Below are 13,175 nucleotides of genomic sequence, written 5' to 3' on the forward strand. Positions count from 1 at the left end.
CTGAGCCGACGCTGTGAGGAATAAGCCCCACGGGGCCGGGCGGGCGGGCGCCGCCGCAGCACCCGAGGAGCGCCGGCCCGGGGCGCTGTCCCACCCCGGGAGCACCGGGGCGTGGCCTGGGCGCGGCCTCGCCCCGAAGCACCGCCCACTCCCTGTCACGTGAGCGCGCTCGGCACGTGCCAGGATTCCCCACCCGCCCTGCGGCACGTGACCGGCCCCGGAGAGCCGCCATCACGGGAAGGGCGCTGCCATCTTGAGAAGGGCGGCGGCGGAAACCCTCCTCGTGAGACCGCATCCTGAACCCCCGTCATGAGACCCCATCGTGAGACCCCATCCTGAACCCCCGTCATGAGAGCCCATCGTGAAGCCATGCTGACACCCCATCCATCGTGAGACTCCATCCGGAGAGCGCCATCCTAGACCCCGTTGTGAGACCTCATGCTGAGAACCCATCCTGAGACCTCCAACCCAAGATCCTCATTGTGACACCTTGGGCCCACTAGCCCCTATGTACCCAAGGGAAGCTGGCAAGGCATGGTTCCACCCAGGTGATGTAGGCTCTGGCACTGCTGATGAATCTCTCCTAGGAAAGAAAAGTGATGGGGGATGTAATTGTGTATGAATGTAATATCCCCGTCTGGCCTGTAGTTGGATTTTTATTAGGTTTTGAGCCATGCTTATAATTCCATGATGTCAATGCTTATCCATGCTACAAGCTGCTCCCATTGTCAGCAGGATGCTGGGAAAGGGACCTGAAAGCAAGAGATGGGAATGATGCTGGTTGAGGCTAGGAAAACAATGTGCAGCACTGTTTTTGGAATTTGAGGCTAAGAATGGTTTCAGGCCACAGAGATGCTTCAAAAGCTGAACCCCTCTGCTCTAGAGCCAGGCTGAGAGAGCTGGGGGGGTTTCACCTGAAAAAGAGAAGGCTCCATGGAGCCCCTTCCAGGGCCTAAAGGGGCTCCAGGAGACCTGGGGAGGAACTGTAGACAGGGGCCCGGAGGGGCAGGACAAGGGGAATGGCTTCTCACTACCAGAGGGCAGGGTTAGATTGCGAAGGAATTGTTCCCTGGGAGGGTGCTGAGGCCCTGGCACAGGGTGCCCAGAGCAGCTGTGGCTGCCTCTGGATCCCTGGAAGTATTCAAGGCCAGGATTGACAGGGCTTGGAGCAACCTGGGATAGTGGAAGGTGTCCCTGCCCATGGCAGGGGGTGGAACTGGATGAGCTGTAAGGTTTTCCTCATGAAATTATGCACATCTGGGACACCCAGCACTGTATTGCTGGGAATGATTTTTAGCTTCATACAGGTGGAGATGAGGAGACCCCTAAATCAGAAGTTGAGAAGATGAATTCTAAAAACAGCTCTGAGCCCTGCTTATCTGTCTGTGAAGAAGGGCCCATCCAAGCTGCTAAATCGAATTTGGATGTCAGAAGGCGCGTATAGCACCCAAACTGCCTGTGGCCAAAACAGGTCCCTTCCCCAGGAACACACAAGCTGACAGGGCTGTGACAGTAACTTGAGCTGGCAGTGGAAGAGATGCCGAGGTAAAGGCAAATACCAACTTCAGAGATAGGAACACCCACCATAAATATCCTGCCTTGAGCCCACCTGGAATAGTGACAGAGCTTCACCTCAGAACCCTTCAGCCACATAGATCCTCAGGCTGCCAGTCCCAAGCCTGGATTAGAGTGCTGAGACCTCCTGTCTGTGCTGATGGGAGAAGCGAACAGCCTGTGCCAAGCAACGGGCATCTGCTCCTGGAGGCTGCAGGTATATCATCCAGCCCAGCTTATGGCATGTTCTGCTAAAGTCTTAATCCTTTGGATGTTCTCCTTTTATTTCTCAGCATTAAATTAGCCCTGTCTTGCATCGCCAATACTGCACACTCCCCTAAAAATAATTCCATATTCTTTCTCTCCACTGCCCCAGTAACAGGCGGAAGGAATCACAGGCTGTAGTTTTGCTTGCATTTTCTTTAGCAAATGTGGGGGTTTTTTTCTTCAGGTTGAGTTATTTTTAATCTGGCTCAATTCCCAAATCAGGTTCACCGCCTGGCAGCAAGAGCAGTTGAACCTGCGCACTTGGGAGGAGCTGGGGAGCACATGGAGCAGCTGCAGGAGTGCGGCAGGGGCCAGCACTGCTGCTGCATGAGGGGCTGTTGAAATACAGCCTTGTCTTCTGATTTTCACAGGCATTCACAAAGATGTGTAAGAAATTGTCCCAAGGCACACAGGAGCCATGGAGGCTGCTTAGAACAAACTGCCAGTCTTGGGAATATACATGATTTCCCAAGGTTTGTCCTTAGCCTACCTCATGCAGACAGCCATTAGAAGAGGGTGGCTGAATTCACTCTCTGCCACTCAAGTCACCCTTTTCCCCTCTGCCAAAGGCAAAGGAAGAAAACGCAGGTGTAACAGCACAGACGGGGCAATTCAAAGTGCCAGAAAAGGCTCTGGAACTTACACAGTCCCTGGTATCCCCTTGATGAATCCTGAAGAGCCAAACCTGATCCTGCATTGAGGCCAGCTCGTTCCTCAGCAAAAGGAAAATGGGAAAGACAAGCCACCAGTCCTCCAGGAGCTGCATCCTGCCCAGCTTGTGCTCTCTCAGGTCTCAGGTCAGAGAGAGCTGTCAGGGGTCTGTAGGTACCTTGTGGGTACAGTGTGGGTGCAAAAGCCTCAGCCCTTAAATACTATAAGGGCAGGATTTTTCCCTGTGTACTTTTGTGTTGTGACACAAGAACCAGCTTGGCTGAAAACCACTGATACAAGTTGCAAAGCTGTGTCTCTCAGGAGCTCACTGAAGAAAAAATAACAGCATTTATTAGCTTTAACAGGAACAAAAATGGAGAAGCATTTTGGGACAAAATCCTTTGACCGTGAAACAGAAAATTCCCCCTTCAGGGCAAGTGGTATTGCAAAGAATATGCTCTGGGTTTAATTTAATCATGTCAAGAGAAAAAGATAGTTAATAGCTGTAAAACTAAGGCCAGAGGTTGCAAGTCCTGTGCATCAGAGACAAGTAACTCTCACCTGAGCACAGTGATGGTTTGGACAGTACGGCCGGCTAGAAACATCAGAACGCCCTACAATCAGTATCCCACGGCCAGCCTGGGAAGGAAACAAGGTTTACTGAGAGCTGTCGTCATTAGCTCTGCTGTTACTCTGTAATTAAAAACAGCAACTTGGTTTCTGGGATCAGTTTCTCATAACAAGGTCTTTATTTCTCCAAAGCTTTTCTTTTCCAGGTTACTATGCTTCTCTGCAAACCAATTCTCCCCAGGAAAGCCAATCGCTGAGCAATCACAGATAAAATGCTGGTACTGAAAAATGCTTCTCCAACAGCAGTGAAAACAAAAATTGCCGCCTTTGGAAAAAAACAAAAAACAGTGTGAAAGGGTTAACAAAGAACAAGGTCAGCAGGCTCTGTGGAGGCATTGTCTGTGCTGGCAGCTCTGGCATCTGGTCCTGAACCTCCCAGAGCCTGCACTGACTGTGGATGGCCCTGTCCCTGTGGTGGTGCTGCTGCAGAGGCCCTACTCCTCTCCTCTCCGCAGGGCTGACTCACTGCAGTGCTCCCAGCCACGCACAGAACACAAAAGCACCATGGCTGTGCCGGCACAGCCACCCCCTTCCCCTCCTCCAAGCCGACCACCAAGTCAATCCCTGCCAGCTGGGATTGCCCTCTGATCTGCCATGCTCCTGGCAGTAAAAGAATTTCAAAAACCCCAAAGGTCCCTCATCTTCTTAATGCCACGAGTCACTTGAGAAATGTGCTGATGCAATAGTACCAGCAAAGGACTTGAAATGGGAGTTTTCAGCCGGGAGTCATCACAGAGGATTCAGAGCATCACATGTCATGGCTGAGGCACTACAGACTAATGTTAATCTGACTCTGGGTGTATTTGCAGGTACTTGGCACAAAGTGATCCTCCCCCAATCCATGCTCACCCCAGCTCTATTCTTCTTGCATGGGTATATTAATTACTAAGGTTTCACGTTCTAAGGCATGAAGCAAAATGCCATTGAAGGGATTTTCCCCGAACTCGTTCTGGTCCTATTAACTGCCTCTGCATGATGTCACCAACCTACAAGGGACCTTAAGGTACCTTGGAACTGGGGGCCTTTCAATTGCTTATTGCTTTTGGAGATAAGAGCACTTACCTGCTCTCTTAAATGCAAGACTGGCAGTAGGGTCCCCTTACAGAAGCTAGAACCAAATGTTAAGCATATCTGCAACCCCAGACAGGGCCCTCTCCTAGCCTTTCACACAATTTGACTTGCCAAATTCAATTCCTCTCAGCAGAACTGCAAGCTGGATGCAGCATCCTCTCCAGAGCCTGGGATTGGGATTCACCCCTCAGCTGCAAGCTGTCACACTGCACCAGGAAAGCCCCCTCTACAGTCAGTGTGAGACAATTAACCTACAGATTCCATAAACATTTATGACCCCTGGGGAAAGCCTAATTCAGAGGTTTAGTCTACTTTTGCTGATGAAAAGAATGACTGAAACCATTCAGGTCAGGAATTTCTCCTTCTACCAGCCACTGCTTCAGCAGGCATGCAGGATATTCCTTCAGTCAGCTTACACCTTTGTACAGCCCCACCACCATCTCACACTGACTGCCACAAAGTGAAGCACTGCCCAAGCAAAACCAGCTCAGCATCAGCCCACTGAGAGGTGACTGCATAGAGATCAGTGTTCTAGCAAACAGCAAAAAATAAGCCCATTCTTTGTTAATAATTATTGCTGACCCTGACGGGACAACCAGCTCATAGCTATAGTCTCCTGAACGCCCTGAAGGTGCACACAGTGGCACCAGGCCTGGGCTGGGCAACACCCTTGCCAGGTTAGAAGCTCCAAACAGCTTCAGTGAATTCCTTATGTTCTGGCCACAGCTCTTCATGGTACTTGCACCACTCACTGGACAGGTACCTTGGTGAAACACACATATGTATTTTCATTCCCAACCAGGTGAAACACCCCTCCAAATACATGAGCTTGGTTTGATGCCAAAGGCACTGCTAGCACCAAGTGTCTGAGTAGTAACATTTTGGCTTTGCCACTGAAAGGGTCCAACACATATTTCCCATATAAGATTGGCAGTACTCAAATCCTCAGGCCAGAAGAGGCTGCTCCAGCACTCAGCAGCTGCAGCACCAGAATCTCCCAGCTCAAATGGTCCTGTGATTTATAAGATAAAAATACAAATTCTTGACTGAAGCCATTTTGTTGATGAGACTATTGTTGAGGTATTTCAGAGGCAATTACTATTCACAGTGGAGCTTCCAAGCAGCTCAGCTTCTGCAGGGCCAGCACAAGGACAGGCTGCTTGTTTCCTGACAAGGCAGCTCCTCTACTGGTCACAGGCTGCAGCCTGCACCCTCTCTCCCTGGCCCTTGGCGCAGGGTGCAGCTCCCTGACCCCTGGTTACAGAGCACCACACCGAGCCAGGTGTGATCAGGGTGAGCACAGCCCTGCATCCCTGCTCACCACGAATATGGCCCACGGCAGCAGATGGGAACCACACTGCCACAGCCCAGGAGAAAGGGAAAGTTGTGGCAGAGCTGGCAGCATCACTCTGGCATGCTGCCCAGTCACTTCAGGAACCTGCCTGCCTCAAGAGACCTCACCCACTTCCCAAAGGAGCAGCAACAGCTGGAAATCAGAGCCAGGGACTCATTACAGCAATGTAGTGAGGAAGTTTTATTTGGAAACATGGTAGAAGTTTGTAACCCAACACTGGGTGCACGACTGATGCCGGAGCATACGCAGTTACTATTGAAACACGGGAGTGTTTCGGACAATTGCTGTAATAAAACACAAAATTCTCATACTCCAATACCAGGACACTACAGCAATCTTTAGAATCAAAATTACATCCAAGGAATTCTCTGCACTTACAATTTACCCCACAGTGTAATCTACCTATATATAAGATTAATATATATAGCATGGGAAATTGAAAATCCTTGCTCCATAGATGTATGAACATGTCAAGTCTTTTATAAATAAACATCCAGTGAAGAGAAAAAATTACATTTCTAGTTCATATTTATACATAAAATACTAACAGCAATGGGTGGAAAATTGCACACGGGCCACCCCAAGCCATGCAGCAGGCCTGGAGCAACCCATCCAAGTTAATATTGAAGTACACACAGGACAGACGAGTCACTAACATATATTGCGCATTTACAAGAGATCAACTACCAAATTGGGACAACTGTACACATTGGAGAAACCATTTTCATTCTGGAGCTTTTTTTTTTTTTTGTTAAACGTAGATTTGTTACATCTCTTTACATCATACCGCAACATTTACTTCGTGGAGAGGATAAGGGCAACAATGAGGCCATAGAGACCCAAGACTTCAGCAAAGATCAAAATGAGGATCATCCCCACAAATAACCTGGGCTGCTGTGCTGTGCCCCGGACACCTGCATCGCCCACGATGCCAATGGCAAAGCCAGCAGCCAGACCGCTGAGACCCACGCTCAAGCCAGCGCCCAGCTGAAGGAAGCTCCTGTGGGACAGAGATGGAAGAATTTCAGTGGCAAGGAACAAGACACCCAGTCTTAAGCCCCTAACTCATTCAACAAGCCCAATGTGTCTCAAAGCAATGCTTACTGACACTCCTAACTCTGATACTTAAAAGATAGGCAGCAGTGAAGGATCTTCACCTGATGTTCATGTGAACATCTGGCCACCAGCAGGCTCAATATGATGTCAGAACAGCACTTGCAGCAATGCCTGTCCCACAGTACTTTGCAGCCTGTTAGTAGCTGCTCATCTCCAGCCACAGCACATTCAGGTGTCTTGCACTGCAGAAGCTGGGCAGGAATGGTCTGGTTTTCCAAGAAGGAGAGCGTCCTGTGGAGCAGTCCCTATCAGTGTCTGCTCACCTGGTAATTGCAAAGGACAATTTGTATCTGCTGTTTTAGACCATGTCTTGTTAGGCCAAGCACACTGCTCATAGGTAGAGCCTCTACAGCAGCACAGAGGCATGTCACTTCAGCAGCATTGTTTAATTCCAAGAGGGCTCAATCACACCAGTTCCAGCTGTTTTCAGAAGCCAAGAACAGACTAAGTTTCAGACAGTAGCTGCTAGAGGCCCAATGTATAGCTCAAGGATTGACTTACCACAGCAAAAGCAATATTAATTATTTACTTGGATCTCCCAGGCAACAGCAGATCTATTTAGACAGTTTTGGAAACACCTGTGCATCCAGGTCTGGAGTCTGGCATCATGACACAAGCTTTGCCTCCTCTCCCAGTGCTGCCTGGGAGAGGCTTCTTTCAAGCCATAGCCCCACCACATGAGCAGTGGGATGCCCAATTGATCTGTGACAGCCAGTACAGCCAACTCCACTGGGGCTGAGGCATCTCACAGGACAGCTGGAATCCAGCCCATGCTCCAAAGCCTAGCCAAGCACATTTAGCACTGCCAGCCCTTCCAGGGGCCTTGAGCCAAAACCACCCCCACACAGAGCATCAAACAGTGACAGGACAGTCTGAAACAGAACTGCCAGATGCAGCAACTTACTTGAATAGCGTGATTTCAGGTGAGAGGGCATTGGCAATGAGCACTGCCACTACAAGGCCGTAGATTGCTATAATACCCGCCATGACCACAGGGATGATGGACTTCATGATCAGTTCAGGCCTCATGACAGACATGGCTGCAATACCTGTGCCACTCTTTGCTGTTCCATATGCAGCTCCCAAGGCTGGAAGAGGAAAAAAAAATGCATTACACATATCCCCAAATACCATTTCTTTCACTAGGCTGCAGTTAGAACAGCTAAGTCAGCACAAGGAAGGATTATGCAAAACTAACACAGTCACATGACAGCCAGGAATACTCCCCTAAGGGATGAGGAAGTGACCTACCCAGAGTCCTACTCCAAAAATGAATAAGAGGTGCTGTTCAAACACAACTGATAGCAGAACATCTTCCCAGGCCAGCTTCATAGCAGGGCACACCCCCAGCAGCCATCCATGCCCCTCCGTAGGGGCCAAAATCCAAAGTCCCAAGGGGAACTCCAGTGTTTGTGTCCTCCCAGAGTCCACACTGCAAGGCTCAACAAAGCACATCTGTTTACCCCAGCAGAACATAGCTGAGAGCTGGGCCACCTGAACTGAGTTCAGCTGCACAATCTCCTTTGTGGGGCCCATTCTCCCACAAAAAGCCATTTGCCTATGCTTTGGCTCTGGAGTTAAATGTGCCATTGCAGCTTCATCAGACACACGGAGATAGAAATCAACTCAAATATTACTGCTCCACGTCATTCATTGAAGAAAGGTTCTGGCACATGGAGAGAGTGACCTCACCTATGAAGGATTCCAGTCTGAACACTTGTCAATCCAGCCACTGGAACCACAAAGGAGAGTTTGGCTTGTAGTTTATAGAGGACCACAACCACCTTACACCTAAGGTTTACTCATCATCTCTGTCAACACCTGAGCATGCAGACACCTGCACAGGGTGATGGGTTTATCAGCTGTACCCAAGACCTGCTGGAAGAGTCCAAAGCTCTATCCCTAAGTAACTTCTGCCTTGAAAACTTTGTATTAGTCTCACAGAAACTTCCTCAAATACATCGTTCTTTGATTCTGCAGTACTTGAAAAGACATCATTCCTTTCAGCCTTACTGGGGAGTACTCTGGAAATCCACAGCTTCCTACTGTATTCACCATCATTCAGAGATGATATGCATGTCAACTGCCAGCCAGGAATAAGTCCCTGAAGCAGCGGAGACAGGCATATGGACCTCAGAGGTCAATCCTATTTGGCAAGAAAATGTTCTTGCATCTGTTCTAAAACACTGCTGGAGTGTACTTAAACTGTGGGCATTTAAAGTCTTTGTACTGTTCTGAGACCTAATAGTTACGTCTGCTCCACCCACAGAAAACTAAGGTTTCTCCAAGGGAGACCTGCTTGTTCCACAAAGATGTGTCACTGCCTTACACCAGTATTAAAGCGTGAGATTGTGCAGCTTGTCCTGAAGAGTTGCTGGGAGGTATTTTGATACATGCTTCCCTGCTTCTCACTCAGCCCTCCCATAAAGCCCATATTTGGAGTAGTCATCCTCCTGGCTTGGCACTAGAACCCCACACCATTCATACAAGCAGCACCGCTGCACTAACACAAGATTCATTCTCAAAAGGAAGTTCAGTTTTAGTTACAAAAACCTGAAGGGAAAGTCTCATTAACTACCAATTTGTTCTCTGCTAGCAAAGCTCTTGAACCTTGACTGGCACCAAGTGATGTAAAGGGCTATTTTGGGCTATTCAGAACTAGAACCCAACTTAGGAAGCTTGAGCCAGGAGCAACTTCTATCTGCAAATATAAGATGAACCTGGAAATGAGCACATGGACTTAATCAGCCATTTCAGTGATGGCTCTGTTTAGGGTCTAGCCCTTAGGAGCTCTAGAAAGAAATCACTGACTTGAACTAGGAAACCTTTTTGTTGGACGAAGCACCTTCTAAGAGCTGGAACTAAGCCTGAATCCTGGTTCCACTGGCTACTCTGGGTACAGAATTTAGCAGAAACCACTTCTCCTGTCCGCAATCTTTTACAACCCTCTCAAAAAAATGCAGAGGCTTATGAGGGAAGTTCACTATTTAAAGTTTTATCAGGCATCACTTCCTCCAAAAGCATGAAGCTACTTGAGGGTGTTGCAATTAATGCAGTGATGGATTAGAGAAGGTGATTTTGTAACCCCACTTACAAGAAAGTCAGCTTGCTCAAGCTTTTGTGGTGGGGCAGTGCAGCACGAGTTTGTCAGTTCCCAGTTAAAATCCCAGAAGAGGCCAGATCTTATGCCTTGAATTTGTTTTAGATACAGTTTGAAAGAAAGCCTATGTTTACCAGTCTTCACATGACAGTCTTAGATGTCACTGAAACTCTACTGAACTCCCACTGGTGGCCACACAGAGCTTCAGAGCTTGGCACATCTGCTCCCAAGGAAGCCTTTACCACCACCCCAACCAAGAGACATCTCCAGCACCTTACAAGGCAGCTTTACTAGTCTGGCAAGTAGTCCTTGTATCTTTGACATTATCTCAGCATTACAGGGAAGGTGGCAAAGACAATACCTGCTTCCCACCATGCCTCTAAGTGGCACAGCCACTCAGTTTTGGGCTACGGACACTCTGGACAATGTTCCTTCACACCTTCACATCTACCTTGCAGCAGCTCTAAACAACTGAAGCACATATACTCATATGCTACATTTAAATATCCCTGATCGATTGGAAGGATGTGTTTTCCAAAATCTTGCTAAACAGGGTTTGAGGAGAGCTCTGTGGCAGACACTGGAAATGGGGCAAGAGCTGTACCTCTGCTACACACCAGGACTCTGGGTTTCTGTGTCAGCTCATCCAGCTCCCTCACCTCTAACATGCAGGCCAAGCAAGCTCCAAACACTACCTTTAAAGAGGTAGACCTGTCAAAACATTTACCTGGCAGGTCAAAAAGCACTTCACCTATCTAGTTCACCAGAGACAATCCATGCTGGTCTCTAACCAGGAATTGTGCCATTTAGAAGTTCAATGATGTTACAATACACAGAAGTTGCAATGCACATCACTCAAGACCATGTACTCCCAGTGATCCTGTTTCAAGGGGTAACCCCCTTGTGAAATACTTTATTTACTCCTTGAACTCACAGCCCAGAGTTGATTTATGTACTGCTCCTGGGGGCAAAATGCCCTCCCTTCTGGGCTGAGGATATGCTGCATGGCACCTCACCATATCTGTCCCTTTAAAAGTGACAGCAGAGGGAGTGGGGCTGTGCAGCTCCAGGATCAAGTATAAACTAGACAGACACTTGCCAGATAGGCTGTAGTGTCAAAGACTGAAGACTGGTTGTACTCTTGCCACTGCCACAGCTTTCCACAGGGTTCTGCCAGCATCCTGCTCTTCAGATCAAGGGCAGTCCCAGTATCAGAACCAACCTTTTCCAGCTCCAGCAGCTGACTGTGCTCAGTCAGGTCACACACCAAGAAGAGTAACCTTGCAATTAAATCAGATGCAAGTCACTCCCTTGATACAGAAAGAGGCTGTGAGGAGCCTTCCAAGTCAGGAGATCTAGTAGCACAGATCCAGTTTCACCAGCTGACATATTCACACAGGCTCAGCCCAGGAACAGGCTCAGAACCAGCCACATACACTCCAGTAGCATTTGGTCCATTCAAAGCCAGGGACTCCTCCCACATCCCACCATGGTGAAGCAGATTTCCACTCTGCACATGAGAGATTTGCAGAGCACTAACATGCAGAACTTGCCTGCATGAGAAGTGAGCTAGTAATAAAAGCCAGCTTTCCAATTAGGATACCACTGGCTACTATCACAGCAAGCATGAAGGACCATTTGGGATGAGCACTTACATCTGGAGCCTTTTAAAACTAATCATTATCAAATGGGCTGCCCTCTGCAGTAGGCAGGCTTCCCTGGGAGCAGATAGGCACCAATTCACCAACATCTATTCATCCCTGAGCAGGCTGTTCTTAAAAGGCTGGAGAAATGTTCGAGGTGACATCCAGGTGAAGTACAGTCCTTGCTTTGCCATACCAGAAACCTGGACACTTCCAAAGAAACAGGCTCCTTCCCACAGGTTGGCCCTGCCCCCTCCCACCCCACCACATTCAACAGCGCCACCTCAGGTTACAGTAATGGATACTTTTGGAAAAAGCCTGCTGCTCCGCCCAGGTGCAGCTGCACAGAACAGACAAGCTTCCTTAGGTGAACTGTACTGAAGCCTATGCAAATTCTCATCACACTGGCTGAAGCCTGTTCCCCAATGAAAACCCGAGGAGTAAACAGTGAAGCCGCTCTACAGGAAGCTGTAAGCTCTGAACCCTTTTGTGAGTCATCTGTTTCAGGATTAGGGATAACTTTTTGTTCTTCCATAATGTAATGAAAGGCTGCTAACACTGTCAGCTTACTGCATTATCAAAAATTCTCCAAGACTGGCAGGCCTTTTAGTCTTGGGTCAATACATCTGAGAACTTAAAAAACCACCAGCTCCTTTAGACATTGCTGTAATAGCAGCAGTTCAAGGAAAATAAAGGATCTGTGAGCCAACTGTCCAAGAGCTGCTTCAACTGGCACTCTGGATTGTCTGACACAGCACACAGAGCTCTTTGATTTTTTAAGTATGGTAAAGCACTTATGCCATGGAGCACAGGCTTGTCCTTCTGCAAGCAGCAAAGTCCATCCAGACACTTGTTACATATCTTTATCATCAAAGAGGTTCCCTCACAACACCTTAAAGACGACCCATTTCACAAACCAGGTGACCAGTGTATTCCAGGTACTGACTGGCAGAGCAGTGTGTTACACCACTTAGCAAGACCCCTTCCTAACCAGCAGGTCTCAGGGGAGCTTAGAACACTCAGCAGCACCCACAGCTCTGCTGCCCCATTGCTGTGGCATGGGATAGCCCATGTCCCCTGCCTGCACCCAGCAGACACTCCTGTGGCCACAGCAGCCTGACCCAAAGCCTTGGGCTCATAGGATTCAAAGTCTGAAGGAAGTGAGTGCAGCCAGTTACACCTCACTGGAGAAGCACACACTGCTGTAAACCATTGCTTCAAGGTATACCCAACAGCCTGGTCAGGCTGGGACGTTGTTCACTTTGCAACATCTATGCGCAACCAGTCAGGCTCTGGAGATGGAAGAGGCCAGTTCTAGGAAGGAAAAAAGCTGACCAAGAGGTCCTGAGGCAGCTGTTCCCACCACAGGGGAAACACCTGCAGGCTGTGTAGTGACTCCAGGGTGACACAGGGATCCATCAGAAGCCACAGTACAAACTGCAGCATAACTGCTTAAGCCATGTTCTGCAGAGCCAATGGTTTATAATGATGATCCATCTCATTCTCTGATGTTCCCAAGACTGGCATTTACTGTGTGGAAATGATGCCCTTGTTGAGACGCCTTCCCTCATTCTCAAGCTGTAGAAACATCACCTACTTCAGTTCTGTTACAGCACTTAGGTCTTAGCCATCCACTGCTTTACCTGCTGTAAAGGACAAAAACTTAAGCTAATCTCTATTGCAGACAGTCTGGTAGTTCACACACCTGCCCACATCACAAGCACCCTCATTTGGATTAGAAAATTACCTTGAGCTGCACTCCATCATCTTATTTTTACTTGCAAGCAGC

The 13,175-nt window shown here is 48.5% G+C and overlaps 1 protein-coding gene across 1 annotated transcript; it reads right to left on the reverse strand.

Moving 5' to 3' along the window:
• Positions 1 to 5,686: 5,686 nt before the first annotated feature.
• Positions 5,687 to 7,733, reverse strand: ATP6V0C (ATPase H+ transporting V0 subunit c). Its single transcript, XM_031060476.1, has 2 exons — positions 7,548 to 7,733; positions 5,687 to 6,527 (listed from the first exon to the last, which is right to left on the reverse strand). Exons 1-2 carry the CDS (start codon positions 7,679 to 7,681, stop codon positions 6,323 to 6,325), a joined length of 339 nt encoding a protein of 112 aa, XP_030916336.1. The 5' UTR covers positions 7,682 to 7,733; the 3' UTR covers positions 5,687 to 6,322.
• Positions 7,734 to 13,175: the final 5,442 nt, after the last annotated feature.

Source organism: Geospiza fortis, unplaced genomic scaffold, assembly GCF_000277835.1.
Source record: "Geospiza fortis unplaced genomic scaffold, GeoFor_1.0 scaffold114, whole genome shotgun sequence".
Classification (NCBI taxonomy): Eukaryota; Metazoa; Chordata; class Aves; order Passeriformes; family Thraupidae; genus Geospiza; species Geospiza fortis.